Source organism: Salvelinus namaycush, chromosome 31, assembly GCF_016432855.1.
Source record: "Salvelinus namaycush isolate Seneca chromosome 31, SaNama_1.0, whole genome shotgun sequence".
Lineage (NCBI taxonomy): Eukaryota > Metazoa > Chordata > Actinopteri > Salmoniformes > Salmonidae > Salvelinus > Salvelinus namaycush.
Genome location: NC_052337.1, coordinates 23,471,660 through 23,489,841, shown reverse-complemented (window position 1 = coordinate 23,489,841; position 18,182 = coordinate 23,471,660). Strand labels below are relative to the sequence as shown.

General features: G+C 42.3%; 1 protein-coding gene across 2 annotated transcripts; it reads right to left on the bottom strand.

The window, feature by feature from the left end:
- Positions 1-2,412: 2,412 nt before the first annotated feature.
- On the bottom strand, positions 2,413-15,125 carry srek1 (splicing regulatory glutamine/lysine-rich protein 1). Of its 2 annotated transcripts, none has more exons than XM_038969985.1 (12): positions 14,870-15,125; positions 14,537-14,670; positions 12,118-12,239; positions 11,483-11,671; positions 10,821-10,999; positions 10,327-10,460; positions 9,908-10,022; positions 9,718-9,807; positions 9,195-9,338; positions 7,484-7,555; positions 7,148-7,274; positions 2,413-3,353 (listed from the first exon to the last, which is right to left on the bottom strand). In XM_038969985.1, the coding sequence occupies exons 1-12, from the start codon at positions 14,995-14,997 to the stop codon at positions 3,192-3,194; spliced, it is 1,596 nt and encodes a 531-aa protein (XP_038825913.1). In that variant the 5' UTR covers positions 14,998-15,125; the 3' UTR covers positions 2,413-3,191. The 2 variants fall into 2 exon arrangements, with proteins under 2 accessions (XP_038825913.1, XP_038825916.1); XM_038969988.1 differs by lacking the exon at positions 14,870-15,125 and adding an exon at positions 12,618-13,662 and having other exon boundaries at positions 14,537-14,649.
- Positions 15,126-18,182: the final 3,057 nt, after the last annotated feature.

Below are 18,182 nucleotides of genomic sequence, written 5' to 3'. Positions count from 1 at the left end.
ACTCCATGTTTCATATGGATTTGGTAATGGATTAAACAAATACCATCACATGGCATTACAAGTATAGTTGAGACTTATTTGACGCAAAGTCTCTTTATTGGATCTCTTTTGGTTAGGATAGTCTGTGAACTATAGTAGGTACTTTGTCAAAAGTACAGTTTCAGGAGGAACATACAAAATAGAGAGAAAACATTGAAGCATTGTTTGCAATATCCTCTTTCATAATTTTCACACATTAGTTGCCAACATCTTTAACAAGTACATAAGTGAACCAACAACACCTTTTTGTACACGTTCCCTACAGTGTGTGTGTGTGTGTGATATATAAAACACAAAATGCCTCCAGAAAGTATTCAGACCCCTTGACTTACTTCACATTTTGTTACGTTACAGCATTATTCTAAAATTGATTAAATTAAACAATTCCTCAGCAATCTACACACAATACCCCAAAATGACAAAGCGAAAACAGGTTTTTAAATTTACATAACTATTCAGACCCTTTTTTATGAGACTCAAAATTGAGCTCAGTGGCATCCTGTTTCCCTTGATCATCCTTCAGATGTTTCTACAACTTGGAGTCTACCCATGATAAATTCAACTGGTTGGACATGATTTGGAAAGGCACACCTGTCTATATAGAAAAGTCCCACAGTTGACAGTGCATGTCAGAGCAAAGACCAAGCCATGAGGTCGAAGGAATTGTCCGTGGAGCTCCGAGACAGGACAAGGCACAGATCTGGGGAAAGGAGCCAACATTTTTTTTGCCGCATTGAAGGTCCCCAAGAACAGTGGCCTCCATCATTCTTAAAATGGTAGAGGTTTGGACCTGGCCGCCCAGCCAAACTGAGCAATCAGGGGAGAAAGGCCTTGGTCAAGGAGGTGACCAAGAACCCGATGGTCACTCTGACAGAGCTCCAGAGTTCCTCTGTGGAGATGGGAGAACCTTCCAGAAGGACAACCATCTCTGCAGCACTCCACCAATCAGGCCTTTATGGTAGAGTGGCCAGACAGAACCTACTTCTCAGTAAAAGGTCCGACAGCCCGCTTGGAGTTTCCCAAAAGGCACCTAAAGGACTCTCAAGACCATGGGAAACAAGATTCTCTGGTCTGATGAAACCAGGATTGAACTCTTTGGCCTGAATGCCAAGCGTCACGTCTGGAGGAAAACTGACACCATCCCTACGATGAAGCATGGTGGTGGGCAGCATCATACTGTGTGGATGTTTTTCAGCGGCAGGGACTGGGAGACTAGTCAGGATCGAGGCAAAGATGAACAGAGCAAAGCACAGAGCGATCCTTGATAAAAGTGCTGTGGAGCAGGTTAAGACCTCAGACTGGTGCAAAGGTTCACCTTCCAACAGGACAATGACCCTAAGCACATAACCAAGACAACACAGGAGTGGCTTCGGGACAAGTCTCTGAATGTCCTTGAGAGGCCAAGCCATAGCCCGAACGAACATCTCTGGAGAAACCTGAAAATAGCTGTGCAACAACGCTCCCCATCCAACCTGACAGAGCTTGAGAGGATCAGCAGAGAAGAATGGGAGAAACTCCCCAATACAGGTGTGCCACGCTTGGGGCATCATACCCAAGAAGACTCGAGGATGTAATCACTGCCAAAGGTGCTTCAACAAAGTACTGCGTAAAGGGTCTAAATACTTACGTAAAAGTGATTTCACATTTTAAAATTATAAATTAGCAACATTTTCCAAAAACCAATTTTTGCTATGTCATTATGGGGTATTGTGGGTAGCTTGCTGAGAAAAAAAAAAGTATTTAATTCATTTTAGAATAAGGCTGTAACCTAACAAAATGTGGAAAAAGTCAAGGGGTCTGAATACTTTCCGAATGCATTATATGAATATAAAAAATACATTCTTTACACAATCCTTTCAAATGTCAGTCATGAATGTTGTGGATTGTTATATATTTTTTTACCCTTCATTAAGACAATGTAAATGATAAAACACCTCAGACCAATGCCTTATGTATCTCTTAACTCTGCAAAAATGAGGTCCTTCAATCCGAAGCATAGATACTGTATACGTAAACACCATTTGGTGAGGAGAAAACCATGTTCACTCACTCCTGAATCAACTTGTACTACATACATACTCACTGCAACACATACATAGCTTTGATAAAAACTCTGTTTCAAAAGAAAATACTGCTGATAAATTGGAGCTAAATTGAACACTTTGTACTGCAGGGTTCCCCATGGCCACTGGGTTCATACAAAACACTGGAATCCACCACCACCAACTAACGAACGCAAAACTACAAATGTAACTTAATTAGGATTGGTAAAACTGAGATTTTATGAATATTACGCTTGCTGTTTGTATCCAAGACAACACCACTCATATCTAACAACTTTTCCCAATTGCTTAAGCAGAATACCAACACGTCTTCATCTTGCATCTCAATAACTTCATAAAGTTTATTATTAGTGTATTTTTGTACAATTTCAGTCTTAGCACTTTGACTTGTCTGCCAGGGAATTGTTAACTCATTCCTGTGTGTCAAGCAAGTTCAACCTCTGTATAATGTAGGGTTGGCATGCTGAACCATGAAGCTGGTTGAAGCCTTGAAAAAGACCTTTCTAACAGCAACAGACACTAGACATCTTGCATTATAAGATCTTCCACATAATATTACTTTATAGAAATATTGATTTTGTAAGAATTTGTAAATAACAGCATTTCTTACATTGGGTGCAAACTAAGATATTGTGCACAAACAGAGACCTTGCATCTAGTAGTAACCAAAATAGATTAAGTGTTGCACGATAGCACAAACACTAAATTAACCAAGAAACAGGAAATCAACCACAAGCATGTTATGTTCAACACAGTTCTTACTGTAGGAAAAGCACACATTCTCCACATCTATAAAAACAAGCTGTGCACGTTAAGGTCTATTTTCAATATGAATATCATGTGACAACAGATTCACAGCAATGGGCATAGGGGGTCAGCATTCTCTTATATAGTCTTACACTAAATACACACACCAAGAAAATGGAACTAGGAAAATAATCAGATAAGATCTATTGGTTTTTGGCACACTTGTGCCAGCCTAGGGAACAGGAAGGGGTGTGTGTGTATGTTATACCAAGGTAAAGATCACAGGAGCTGGATACATAGTGGACTGTCTCGTTCCCATGGTTCTGCCTGGTTTCACACCCATCACTCAGTGCTGTCGGCGAGCGAGGCCGCGTCATCCTCTGTGTTTGTGTTGTAGCTGCCGTTGTGCTGGATGCAGGGTGATGTCAAACCATCGCTTGGTGTTGCCGACCCCTCCCTGTCACTCTGGTAGTCCTTCTCCTCCCTGTCGTAGTCCCTTTCCACCTGATCAAAGGATCACGTTCAAAATTTAATTTCAAATAGAGCAGGCCTTACTATACTAGGTGGATCAACAGAAAACACTAGGGACACAGTGAAAACATTTGAGAGCTAAGGTTACTGACTACAGGACCTCATGTCACTGTACTTCAGTTATATTTATCCTTTGTTTAACCAGGAAAGTCACATTGAGATTGATATCTATATTTCAAGTACGCCCTGGCCAAGAAAACAGCACATTTAGTCACACACACACCATAACACACAAAAACAGTGCATTCGGAAAGTATTCAGACCACTTGACTTTTTCCATATTGTTACGTTACAGCCTTACTCTAAAATTGATTAAATTGTTATTTTTCCTCAATATACACACACACCCCCAGCCCCATAATGACAAAGCAAAAACAGTTTTTTTTTTTACTTTAGCAAATTTATTACAAACAGAAAACTTAAATATCACATTTACATAAGTATTCAGACCCTTTACTCTACTTTTTTGAAGCACCTTTGGCAGCAATTACAGCCTTGAGTCCTCTTGGGTATGATGTTACAAGCTTGGTACACCTCTCACAGATCCTTTCATATTCTGTCAGGTTGGATGGTGAGTGTTACTGCACAGCTATTTTCAGGTCTTTCCAGAGATGTTCTATCGGGTTCAAGTCCGGACTCTGGCTGGGCCACTCAAGGACATTCAGAGACTTGTCCCGAAGCCACTCCTGCGTTGTCTCCTTCTGTGTGCTTAGGATCGTTGTCCTGTTAGAAGGTGAACCTTCAACCCAGTCTGAGGTCCTGAGTGCTCTGGAGCAGGTTTTCATCAAGGATCTCTGTACTTTGCTCCGTTCATCTTTAAGTTGATCCTGACTAGTCACTCAGTCCCTGCCGCAGAAAAACATCCCCACACCATGATGCTGCCACCACCATGCTTCACCGTAGGGATGGTGCCAGGTTTCCTCCAGACGTGACGCTTGACATTCAGGCCAAGGAGTTCAATCTTGGTTTCATCAGATCAGAGAATCTTGTTTCTCATGGTCTTGAGAGTCCTTAAGGCAAACTCCAAGCGGGCTGTCATGTGCTTTCTACTGATGAGTGGCTTCAGTCTGGCCACTCTACCATAAAGGCCTTATTGGTGGAGTGCTGCAGAGATGGTTGTCCTTCTGGAAGGTTCTACCATCTCCACAGAAGAACTCTAGAGCTCTTTCGGAGTGACCATAGGGTTCTTGGTCACCTCCCTGACCAACGCCCTTCTTCCCCAATTGCTCAGTTTGGCCGGGCGGCCAGCTCTAGGAAGAGTCTTGGTGGTTCCAAACTTCTATTTAAGAATGATGGAGGCCACTGTGTTCTTGGGGATCTTCAATGCTGCAGAAATGTTTTGGTACCCTTCCCCAGAGCTGAGCCCTGATACAATCCTGTCTCGAGGTCGAAGGAATTGTCCGTAGACCTCCATGGCTTGGTTTTTGTTCTGACATGCACTGTCAACTGTGGGACCTTATATAGACAGGTATGTGCCTTTCCAAATCATGTCCAATTAATTGAATTTACCACAAGTGGACTCCAATCAAGTTGTAGAAACATGTCAAGAATGATCAATGGAAAGAGGATGCACCGGAGCTCAATTTTGAGTCTCATAGCAAATGGTCTGAATACTAACAGTACCAGTCGAAAGTTGACACCTACTCATTCAAGGGTTTTTTCTTTATTTTTACTATTTTCTACACTGTAGAAAAATAGTGAAGACATCAAAAATGAAATAACACCAATGGAATCATGTAGTATGCAAAAATTAGCCACCTTTTGCCTTGACAGCTTTGCACAGTCTTGGCATTCTCTCAACCAGCTTTCATGAGGTAGTCACCTGGAATGCATTTCAATTAACTGTTAATTTGAGGAATTTCTTTCCTTCTTAATGTGTTTGAGCCAATCAGTTGTGTTGTGACAAGATAGGGTTGGTATACAGAAGATAGCCCTATTTGGTAAAAGACCAAGTCCATATTATGGCAACAACAGCTCAAATAAGCAAAGAGAAACGACAGTCCATCATTCCTTCAAGACATGCAGGTCAGTCAATCCGGAAAACGACTGGATTGACAATCCGGAAAATTTCTTCATGTGCAGTCACAAAAACCATCAAGCGCTCTGATGAAACTGGCTCTCATGATGACCGCCACAGGTAAGGAAGACCCAGTTACCTCTGCTGCAGATGATAAATTCATTAGAATTACCAGCCTCAGAAATTGCAGCCCAAATAAATGCTTCACAGAATTCAAGTAACAGACACATCAACTGTTTAGAAGAGACTGCATGAAATCAGGCTGCAAAGAAACCACTACTAAAGGACACCAATAAGAAGAGATTTGCTTGGGCCAAGAAACACGAGCAATAGACATTAGGTGGAAATCTGTCCTTTGGTCTGATGAGTCCAAATTTGAAAATGTTGGCTCTAACCGCTGTGTCTTTGTGAGACGCAGAGTATGTCAACGGAAGCACGGAGGTGGTGGTGTGATGGTGCTTTGCTAGTGACACTGTCTGTGATTTTTTCAACAGGTCAATGACCCAACACACCTCCAGGCTGTGTAAGGGCTATTTGACAAAGGAGGAGAATGATGGAGTGCTGCATCAGATGACCTGGCTTCCACAATCACCCGACCTCAACCTAATTGAAAGTGAAAGTGAAAGAAGTGAAAGAAAAGCAGCCAACAAGTGCTCAGCATATGTGGGAACTCCTTCAAGACTGTTGGAAAGCATTCCAGGTGAAGCTGGTTGAGAGAATGCCAAGTGTGCAAAGCTGTCGTCAAGGCAAATGATGGCTACTTTGAAGAATCTCAAATATAAAATATATTTTGATTTGTTTAACACTATTTTGAAAAACCCTTGAATGAGTAGGTGCGTCTAAACTTATGACTGGTACTGTATGCAAAAAAAATGTTTATTATTTAAAAAAAAAATTGCAAACATTTTTTTTTACTGTTTGTCATTATGGGATAATGTGTGTAGATTGAGGAGGGATTTGTATTTATTTATTTTTTATCCATTTTACAGTAAGGCTGTAACGTAACAAATGTGGAAAAAGTGAAGGGGTCTGAATACTTCCCGAATGAACTGTACAACCCAAATTGGCATGTAAAAACTGTGCAATCATTTGTCATAAAGAGAATAGAAAGAGCAGGAGTCATGGTACAAAAAACATTCTAGTGTGATTAAATCCTCAATTGTAATTCAATTTTTGCAAAGAGGTACAGGATGATGGGGCAGGATGTCTAAAAGCTCTCTTGCCAAACTCAGTCCTTACCTTTCAGTTTGCCTCACCTCAGACTATTGATCTGAACTACTCTATTGCACACCACATACTTTTTCTTGGTATTTCATACCTCAATTTAACACTAAAAACTACAAAGGGATATTGCAGGAAAGAATGGGCGAGGCCCAAAATCTCAAAACTAGAATATAGCTATGCGCAACATTGTTCATACTACACACACACTGTACAAAACAGTCCCCCATGGTTGAAAGTCGCCAAACAAAGTTTACTGTGAGGAACCCCGAGTAAGCTGTCTGCAGATTGTTATCAATTCTGAAGAGTGGAGTTTCACAGAGATTTGATCTTTAGTGCAGTCAGTGAGAAGTAGGCCAGTGTTTTTCCGAGACAGGCTTGGCGACGTGCAGATATTATGCTAATTACAGTGATAAGGACATTACCCTAAAGGACAATGATTATAGACAAATACAGTCAACTTCTGACAAGTGCACTTAAGGTCAGGAGTGGATTCAGAAGTCAGCAACTATAGCATTAGTCTTCTCACCTTCATAGGTTTGGCCTTGAGCTCCATCTTTTCTTTATCTCTGCTGCTCTTCTTCCTGGAGTTGGAACTCTCCCTCTTTTCCCTGCTGCCATCCCTTGGTTTCTCCCTCTTCTTGTCTTTCCTCCCCCTGCAAATGTAAATGTCAACACAACCCTTAATGATCGACAGAGTAATGTCATCCAAAGTCTTGCTTGTGCAAATCTTCCAGAGACCACCATAATGCAAGATTTAAGTTACACATGTGTATCTCAAGTTAGGATTCCCACCCTATGGGCTTGGTTGTGGTGGTGCTGATTGTGTTGAATGGTCCCGTTGTACTACATTGTTTTACTGTACCTCTTTGGTGAGGGAGACCTGGCTTTCCTTCTGGGACTCCTAGAACGATCCCTGCTCTTCCTTCTGTGGCCCCTGAAAATAATTTACACCAACATTTCTTAATATTAACTGGGAGTTTTAGTCAATATCGAGAGCTCTCAGACAAGCCTATGGATTTTATTATTGTGTGTACATAAGTTCAGTCCTCATTTTATATAGTGTGTTAGCTGAACAAATAGGTCTATTTTTGTTCCATCAACAGGCCCTACCCTAATTTAAGTTGTGTGCTTTACTATAAATCAATTAGAAAGGATTCAGCTTGATATACTATATACACTCAGTGGGCAGTTTATTATGTACGCCTCCATAACAGCCTGAATTCTTCAGTGCATGGATTCCACAAGGTGTGGCATTCAAACGTTGCTCTATTGATATCAAGGGACCTAACGTGTGCCAGAAAAACATTCCCCACACCATTACACCACCACCCTGTACCATTGACACCAGGCAGGATGGGGCCATGTACTTATGCTGCTTACGCCAAATCCTGACTCTGCCATCAACATGACGCAACAGGAACCGAGATTCTTCAGACCAGGCAAAGTTTTTCCACTCCTCAATTGTCCAGTGTTGGTGATTGCATGCCCATAGCTGATAGGAGTGGAACCCTGTGTGGTCTGCTGCAATAACTCATCAGTGACAAGGACTGACGAGTTCTGCTATCCAAGATGACGTTCTGCACACCACTGTTGTACTGTGCCATTATTTGCGGCCCATTTGTTAGCTTGCACAATTCTTGCCATTCTCCTTCGACCTCTCATCAACGAGTTGGACTGCCGCTTACTGGAGGTTTTTTGTTTGTTGCATCATTTACAGTAAACACTTGACACTGAGTGCAGTTACATGCACACAATAATAGCCAGATGAATATAATAATTAGATTAAAACGTTTGCATGCTTTGCAAGAATAACAATTTCCTAATAATTCTGTTTACACACAGTGATGCCGAAACGTTGGTAAATACCCATTAAATTGCTGGGAGATTACACATGGAGTGTGCGACTTTCATTATTTTGATAGTTTATAGTTTATTCGCCATTAGTCAGCACCTCCACACAAACTATTATTCTGGGGGTGCGTCAGCTCATGTTTTTGTTATCTACATGGACACATCTGAAATCAGGCTACCTGACGGCACTCTGAAAATGCAGAAAATCACCAACCAAAACAAACGTTCTACCACAGTGAGCATTTTATTTTTGGGAAGGATATTTTATTCTTAGTTCAAACATATAAAGTTTGTATGTGAAAACAACTTCTACCTTCAGTTGTTCTGAACACACTTTACTCGTGCTAAAGAGGGAGGCTCGTTCGACTGCTGCTAGCACATGCACAGATCAAATACACAGCTGGAACGCCGATTAACGTGTTTACATGTCCTTTTCACGCACTGGGGTGAAAAGCTCAGGAGGCTGGTCGTTTGAGATACTGGAACCAGCGCGCCAGGCACCGATGATCATACCACGCTCAAAGTCGCTTAGGTCACTTGTTTTGCCCATTCTAACGTTACAATGCCTCAATGCCCGTCTGCCTGCTTTATATAACAAGCCAGGTCCACATGACTCACTGTCTGTAGAAGCAAACCATTTTTTGTGTGAAAGGGGTGGTGTACCTAATAAACTGGCAACTGAGTACATTCAGGAAGCATGTATAGTATGGTGTTCTGCTGACCTGCTCGTGCTCCTGGACCTTCGGGATGCACTGTAGCTTTTTGGAGGTGTTTTGGCCTTTTTCTCCCTCTGCCTCCTATCCTCTATAACCCGAGATATATCCTCATTTCCTCTCGTTCTCTGCTCTCTCTCTTTCCGCCTGTCCCTGCAGTACACCAGAAAGTGTGTCACTCCCTCCTTTCCTAGATGCCTTTGATCTGCAAGCTGGTACAATCCATGACAGAGAGACTGGAGCCTAGTGATTCAATGAGTAAACTCAACATCATACTGGCACTGCTGCTAAAACACAGTCCTCCAAGTATTTACCAAATGTTGGGTCCTGGCTTAAAGCTAAAGAAACAAAGAATGCACACCATTTAAGGTGATGTGCAGACTAACAAAATAATATAAACTATACACATTTTGGCTTGAATGAATGCCATCCTCATGACTAAAGATTTCCTAACAGCTTTATTTTATTTACAAAAGCCTTCAGGCTTATCTCAAGGTAAAATAGTTGGAACAACAGACTGCAGTAGTTCTACCGTGATCTGGAGCGTGAAAGTCTCTTGTGGATCCCCCGAGAGACGTGGGTCTCGCTGACCTTGGGCCGCGACCTCTGAGAGAGCCTGCTTCTGGAGACGAGAAAGCAAAAAAGGGGAGAATTTATATTATTAGACCAAATCAAGTTCACTTTATTTGCCTGTGAGAGGAATTCTCAATCCCGGACCGTACCTCTGCCTAGAACGGGACCGCTTCCTCCTTGTTCTCGAACGGGAATGCGATCGTGACCGTGTTCTGGATCTCCTGGAACGTCGGGAGTGACTGGATGAGCGTTTCTTCACCTCCTCTGTAACAGGAAGTGATTGGTCAGACTAATCATACCATCAGACCAATCTATGTCTGTGAAAGACATCATGTGATGTTGAAACGTCACTCCTGTATCTATTCCTATACCTGTATTTCCATCTGCAGTTAAGCCTGAGCTTTTTTATTGCTGACTAAATCTGTGCCTACCTTTGAGTTGTGCTTTTAAATAAATCCAATTTAGGATGCATTTGGCTTGGGCATAATCCTTTTCATACCATCTAACCATTTTCACACGAAAAAAGCTACAAGGGTCCCCGTTAGGATGACAGTGGTTGACCTCTGACCTGGCTCTACTATGATGGCGGCGATGGTGGACTGGGCCTCTCTGACCCTCTTCATTACGTCCTCCAGCTCCTTGGCTGCAGCCTGAGGGGTCAGCTCTGGGGGCTTCACAATGGCGTTGTTGGAATGATTAATCCTGACCAAAACACAACGTTATATCACATTAACGCAACTTAGTGAACATCAAGTCACAACACAGAAAGTCAAATCATCACAGACATGGAAAACAATTCACTTAAGAGGCATAAGACTTTCAATTGCTACGTTTGTCGATTCCAAAGACAGCACAGTATTGAGCAACGTGCGGTAGTACTACCACAAAAAATGTCAGCAGGTCATTTAATTTGAAATTGGAGAGAAGCACAATCATTACAATCAATATTCCACGATAACAGTGAACAGGGTAACACATAGGTGTATCCCCACTAATATTATTTTTAGACGAGATACTCAACATATAACGTTTTCTATAGAATAAAAACGTTATGAGACTTACTTCAAGGGTCTGTCTCCGAACATGACTCCGTTAAAGGTCAGCGCTCTGGACACTGAATCCTGGTCGGCAAACTCCACGAAGGCGAAGCGTGTGGGCTGCGTCTCGTCCCCTGCCATGCGCACAAACTTTACGTCGCCCACCTGCTTAAAGAATTCCAGCAGCTGCTCTGCAGTAGTGGTCTACGGAGGGAGAAGAGAGCACATTTTAACATTAATGCAATAAGATACAGATCTTAATGTGATCACAATTTTATTGATGAAAATTGGTAGTGTATTCAACGTTAAAAAAGGCTTCTAAAGCCTTAAAAAACAGACTTGATTTGCCCTAAAGTAAAATGTATCAACCCCTACAAAAATATCCATGAATTAGAATCCATATAATAATTCAAATTTCCTGTTTGCAGCAGAATAATTTTCCTACTGTAGCAAACTGGCTCAAATTAAGATCTTATATCTGTAATCGTCATAAGATTATGGCATCATCCTATGACAGATGATAACCCTTCAACTATAAAAAAAATATAACAGAGAAAGAGCTTCATCCACGTGCTAAACCCTAACTTGACTTTTGCGCTTAAATCATGCATTCATGTCAATGGGAAATATATATGAAAATATGAATAGATGTGACAGAACTTCAGTTACACTTAGGGTCCCTGTTACCTGCGAGTTGAGGTTGCCAACGTAGACAGTCCTTCTGATCTCGTTCACCTTGGAGGGATCCACGTTCCCCATGAGGGGGGGCTGGGTGGAGGACGACACCCCACCTGCTCCAGTCACAGCCAGGGCCGACACTGCAGGGTCCAGGGCAGCCGGCAATGCCGCCAGGCTCACTATAGGGACACTCAGCTGCTGCAGTAACACAAACAGAGCAAGGTTTACTAGGTAGATGGAGAGGTGGAATAAAGATTGAGAGATTTTCAGGTAAGATGTACCGCACATAGAAACAGTTTGAAGATATCTTTAGGTTTGATTGCCATTTGTTCCCTTCTGAAAATAAAAGGCCCAAATGTTGCACAGGTGCTGTAGAGCTTAATAAATGTCTGTGGTAAAGCAATACACCTCCTACTGATCAAAAATTGTATAGCACAGTGTTTCTCAATCTTTTTTTGTACCAGAGGCTTGGCTAGCTATGGCACTTCTTGGAAGACTACTTATATTAAAACTAACACTTGAGAACTGACTAAATATTTGTCACAACTATTCTGTGGGACTGGTCGGCAACATCCCAGAGACCAAAGTCGGTCCGTGGACTGGAAATTGAGCACCCTGGTACGGTCTATTAATCCCAAACTCACAGTCTGTATGGGGGCCGAGGTGGGAAGGGGCAGCAGGCCGGCGCCTGGCATCAGGCTGGGTACAGCAGGGGGGGCAGCAGGTGCCAAGAGAGACAAGGCCTTGGCTTCTTCTGGGATCTTCCCTGTGGGACAAGGGGAGGAGTTAGAGCAGGTCATGGCAGGAAACAACCCTTCTGCGTCCTCTATGACTGCAGTATTATAGCCCCAGTATTCTAGAGAGAGAGAGAACATTCCTTCTTCATACAAAGACCTAGCTCTATTGGCTAGTTACTGAGGAGTCTAACAGAGCCGATGCTAAAAAAAGGTTGAGCATCCAGTGCGGTTTCCCTCTACTTCTCAAATTTACTGTAATAAGTCAGTCATTTAGCATTCAGGCTATGAACAGACAAAAACGTTAACATGACTTCTTCCTCACAAACGAAAGGAAAATCCTGATTTTTGTCCTCTTTTTTTCATAGATTCAAAAAATAATGCAGAGAACACTTTGAGGTATGGGTCACCTGTACTGGAAACATATTGGTCATGAACCATACGATAGCAAGCATGGGCGCTTTTCCCGTAGGGCGATCGTTTCGCAGTGTTGGAAAGGAGTGCAACACAAGACAACCGTTCATGATGGCTGCATCACTAATAGCACACAGAACATCAGATACAGAAAAGAAGAACATTTTTTAAGAATCTTGAGAAATTCCCAAACGTTAACCAAAACTTAAAACCTAAAGACAACGGATTTGAAATCTTTCCCTTTCTTTTTACTGGTTCAATCTGCCGTTCCTGAATGGAAAAGGGGAAGGGCGCAGTCGGTCTTTCAATGAATCTAGTGGCTTTGTTTTAGAGAAGAAAAAAAAACAATTACAAATATTTTAAGGCTTAAGGGCAAAAGCAACAAAAAGTCCATGTAATCAAATTCTTATACTATCAGTATAAGCATCATGTTACCAATGTAAAATGTAAAGGTTCTATTCTATTCTACTACTTATTATAAGTTAATGATACTTTCTCCTAGTGAGTTTAAGGTTTAGATGAGCCCTATATTTTAAATCCTAACCATAGACCAAGAGCAGGAGACAAAGAAAGTAAAATGTGTTAGTCATCTTCATGGCAGCCCATGTGTGATACACATTCCACCTGGGTGCCATGGCAACCTGGACAGAACTCAATCACAGACTGTGGAAGGAGAGAGAGAGAATGAGCGAAAGAAAGAAAGAGAAGAGGTGAGAGAAAGAGAGAGGAAAACCCAAAAATAATAAACGGAAAAACAATATGCTAGGAATAATGCAATAGTGTAGCTAGAGTCTAGAGGGAGCAGACAAGGCAAGGGACAACATGTGAAAGTAAAAACTAAAAGAAACCAACCAAAAAAAAGAAAGAAAAGAAAGATAAATAAAAAGAGACAAGGTGTCCATCTTGGAAGGTTCAGCGGGCTTATTCTCCTTGGTCACATTCCCCCCTTGAAGGCAGCGGTGGCCCCAGCGGGGATAGTGGCTTGGAAAACAATGCCTGACTCAGGCTAGTGTAGTGTAACAGCTGGGCCAGTCTAGTCATCTGATATGCACACATAATCACACAGAAAAAACATACAAAACCAAATTAATAAACTCAGTAGCCATCCAGCACTAAGTTAACGTGGACAAAAAAGCATTTCAAGTGAGAGAATCGGTTAGATAAGGTGAGACCACTTTTATTTTATTTTTTTGAGAAGCTATACGCTAAATAACGGAACAAGAGAAGGTTCTAGAAAACAGGGAGATTAAGCAAAAAAAATAAAAATATGAAACAAAATAAAAAGAGAGAAAAGAAGTAGTTAATTATTTAGTATGTTATTCTACCATATCCTTGAAATCACCTCCATATCACTATGCATTATACCCATAACAATCACGTCAACCTTTGTCATGAACATCAAAATCCGAGTCAAGTGTTATTTCGCAAGAATATGGATGATGTATTGCCAGACCAGCATAAACTGTCATTGAATACAGTGATGTGGTACTAGTCTATGATTTTACTCTAAGTGTCTGCTCCTGCTACTACTACAATGTGCCTTCCATGGTCCGTGCAAATGATCATGTTATTTTCATATTGTGTAAAGCCCCATGACAAAACACACTGCTTATATCTAGCTAGTTGTGACAGGTGCTTAGGATAAATTGAGTGCTCAATGTGGATTAGGCCATCTTGGATCTGGGATACAGTGCAAGTGCATTTGTGTTCATGTGTATTCCTAATGGAAACCAACACAGCAAAACACTGGAAAGAAACACTTGCATGTACCTGCTATTTGAATGTAGGACACTAACGTTAGAATTTCAGCGGTTTCACCAACCACTAGACAACACAATTTCACAGGAAGTGTGTTGACTACACAAAACATTCATTATGTCAACATCATCACTTGAATGAACTTGGGCATACTCACCTTCTGCACATGGGACTACGATCAAAGCTCTGTCAATAAATACAGTGTTGGTTAAATGTTGCGCCACGCCAACACTGGAAGGCTCTCGATACTTTATGTAACATACTTTGGACGAGAAGGGGAGTGGTGCATTGCTGTAAGAGAACACAGACATGTATTAGAAATTACATGGATGTTGAATGAACACAATTTACAAGTCAACGTTAGTTATACATGCCTATCTATCTACATTAAGTAAACTCCGGTAGCTAACTGCACCAATGGTAAACGTGCGGAGTAGGCCCTTGATCCCGGGTCTTTCTTTATTGGGCATGCCGAATTGATAGCGCTTACTCCGGGGGGTAAAGACGTAACTCCTCGACGTCCCCAAGAAAGCCGAAGAGAGTGCGCATCTGCTCACTACTCACGGCAGACGACAGATTGGTGATTTGAATGACAGCGGTGCCTGGAATTCCACTCATTTTTCGCAATGCTTCCTCTTGAAAATGTACAGAAAATCGTATTTTATGACTAACTGAACGTTAATTCTAGAAAATGGTTACAGGGGCAGCAAAGACAGTACCACAGATAGAACAGTGAACCAGACGTTTCACCGGATGTATAAATCTGAAGCATCCGGTTGGCGTGTCCCACTCACAACCAAATATGGTGGTGAGGGGAAGCGGCTGTGGGAGAAGATGGAGCGAGAAGGATTTTGGACGACAGTCTGCTAATTTTCTCATCAATGAAACATTTGAGTTCAATACTGTTAAGAAAACTATAATCTGTTACAAAGTGGATTACGTTTTGTAGACTTTACCCTTTGCCAAAGTTTCCCCCAAAAATGGCGTTGTTTAAAAGGAGTGCAAGGGCGAAATTAGCAATTGCACACACGCACTTCACAGAGTAGGCGTACCCTAACCGGAAATATGCAAACACATGCTAGAACGAGCCAATATAATCTCGCTAGCTCGTGCTTGGCTCTGGCCACCTCCTTATTTGTTCTGCCCACCCTGATTAATTTGCTCCCATTGGAAACGACAGGCTATGGTCAATCTTGGGTTAGTTTAGCAAATCTTTGACAGTAATGCTGAAAGATCTTGATGTCTCCACCGATTGCTGTGCGAACAGCGCCTTCATGTGTCAAGGATGTCTCACATCAAGGGTCTTTTTTCAATTAGATATCATCACCAGACTGCGTCCTCTCTCATCTTGAAAAAAGTCACAGTTAATCGAGGAGACTGAACGTGGATGGAAATGCTATTGCTTGAAATGAGCCGGTCCTTCTCTGCTCGGGGCATCATTAGGCAAATTAAGTTTACAGGGATGCATCCCAAAATAAAAGTATAAAGTGCAAAAAAAATGTTGTGCAAGACATTTTATAGATAAAACTATAAGTAGAATATTGTTTTTAAAAGTCTATATGTTTTTCTCTGATGAAACAAAAGCTGATTCAAAGGGGGTGTGGAATTTTTTTTAACTATTCTGCGGTACACGTGAGTATCCTCGATGAAAGCTGGCTATCGAGTGGATGGTTTCGGGTCATGGAGAAGAGAGGACAGTTGAGGATAGACTTTTGCCCAATGAGAAAACCCAGAGGGGAAACTTTATAATTACTAAATAAAATCTACATTGGAGACGTTTCCATGGCAAAACAAAAAATGGATCGCCAAGGTGGAACCAAAATATTATACATCTGGAAGAAGTAGGAGCTGTGCGCCCTTTCTTACTTAATGGCACAGTGAACTTGCTGAAACTAAGGGGTTTTCTTGTTTGGGCAAAAGTCCATCCTCTGTCCTATATCCTCCAATATGTGGTCGATGAGTGTCATTTTGTTAGTAAGCAAGTGTAACGGATGTGAAATGGCTAGCTAGTTAGCGGGTACGCGCTACTAGCGTTTCAATCAGTTACGTCACTGCTCTGAAACCTAGAAGTAGGGTTGCCCCTTGCTCTGCAAGGGCCGCGGCTTTTGTGGAGCGATGGGTAACGACGCTTCGTGGGTGTCAGTTGTTGATGTGTGCAGAGGGTCCCTGGTTCGCGCCCGTGTCGGGGCGAGGGGACGGTTTAAAGTTATACTGTTACACAAACAGGAAGGGGGCTGGAAGGGGGTAGCTTCATGTCAAAATAGCAAATGGAGTATGAGGAGTGTGTGTATCAAAAGGAAAGTATTGGGCGTGTGAAAAGGAGTGGATGTGTCAAATGCTCTGCTATAGGTTAGACCAGGGCTCTCCAACCCTGTTCCTGGAGACCTACCCCCATGTAGGTTTTCACTCTAACCCTAGTTGTGACTAACTTGATTCAGTTTATCAGATGTGCTAGATTAGGGTTGGAGCGAAAACCTACAGGACGGTAGCTCTCCAGGAACAGGTTTGGAGAGCCCTGGGTTAGACGGTTTTGATTAAGCGGTGTTATGTAGCACTATATTTCCCGTGTCCCAGGTAGTGCTAAGGCTGCTGCTGACCCCCTTAAACAGCTGCTACCGCACAACTTCCACCTCTTGATTTTTCTCGGCTCATTCGTGAGAGTATTGCTTGGTAAGAGTGTATAAGCGCAGAAGTATACCTGCAGCTATTCAATAGCTTGGAGCAAGCTAGCTAGCTAGCCTCTCCATCTGGGTGGTCTGCTGTCACCCCATCGGTTTGACTTGTGCCATCTTGTTTGGGTTTTGTCCTTGTTTTTATTACTTGTGACAGTTTTCGAAATTGGGCAATACTCGGTTTGGTCGACCAGTATTGCGGTGGTTAGGGTTTTTCTTAAGCCGGATGTACACTACACAATTTTGGCCCCGATTTAGCTGTCCCAGACAAGTTTTTGAGATCGGAGACAAAGCCCCCCGCCTTGTTGTTGCCTACTTGGGACGCGTGGCCATCAATGACGCTCGTTTAATGTGAGCGGGTCAGAAACGCAATCTGGGGCTACCGATCCGGTCTTTGAGCAGTCCCAGACGTCCCGATATTTTCAAACATGTTTGATGTTATCAGCACAAAATCTGCAACGCTCTTGTAGTGTGAGACGTGCAACGACAAGTTTTGAGAACGTGATCAGCAATAGCCAATGAGAGCTCACCAGAGAAGAAGCCAGTGAGACGATGACGATGTTTCGCATCCCCTAGAATGTGTAGACTCGAGTAGGAGCGATGACTATTAGTATGCGTTTCTACTTGCCTTTATCAAAGAGCCACAGAGTAAAATTGTTACAGCTCTGAAGTTCACAAGCAATGTTATTCAATTCAAAATGTTGGCACGAAATTTCAACTCCTTTGAGGCTGCTTTGAGCCACAGCTCGTTCTAGTTACGTTAACAATCGAATCACATCATTGTTTTGGCGAGACAGCGTGGTGGTATGGAGAATCCTCACGACCAAGTAAAGAATTTTACAGTGTGTGACACCCTGTCGGTGCCAGATTGTTCAGTGTGCGCACCACTACGTTGGCAAGACAAAACACTACAGGAAAGATGGTTGTTCAATGTGAGTGGCTCAGCGAGTGTGGAGAACGCATAAAACATTATATTTGAGAAGCATTCCAGTAAATGCTGTACGGTCACTGCAGATGCCGGATTGACCATGCAGAGCATTTTAATGGCACCACACCCATATTTTTTTTTAAATGTGGAGGGCTCCGCATTGACATGATTGGACGTGCTACCTGTCCCAGACCTGCTGTTTT

Bases quoted from the DNA above. Each gene is read 5' to 3' on its own strand.
- srek1 (XM_038969985.1), bottom strand. From the start codon at position 14,997: ATGAGTGGAATTCCAGGCACCGCTGTCATTCAAATCACCAATCTGTCG. The intron at 12,240-14,536 runs GTGAGTATGCCC...CTTGTCCCACAG, and splicing joins CGTAGTCCCATGTGCAGAAG to GGAAGATCCCAGAAGAAGCC. The intron at 11,000-11,482 runs GTAACAGGGACC...CTCCCTCCGTAG, and splicing joins TTGGCAACCTCAACTCGCAG to ACCACTACTGCAGAGCAGCT.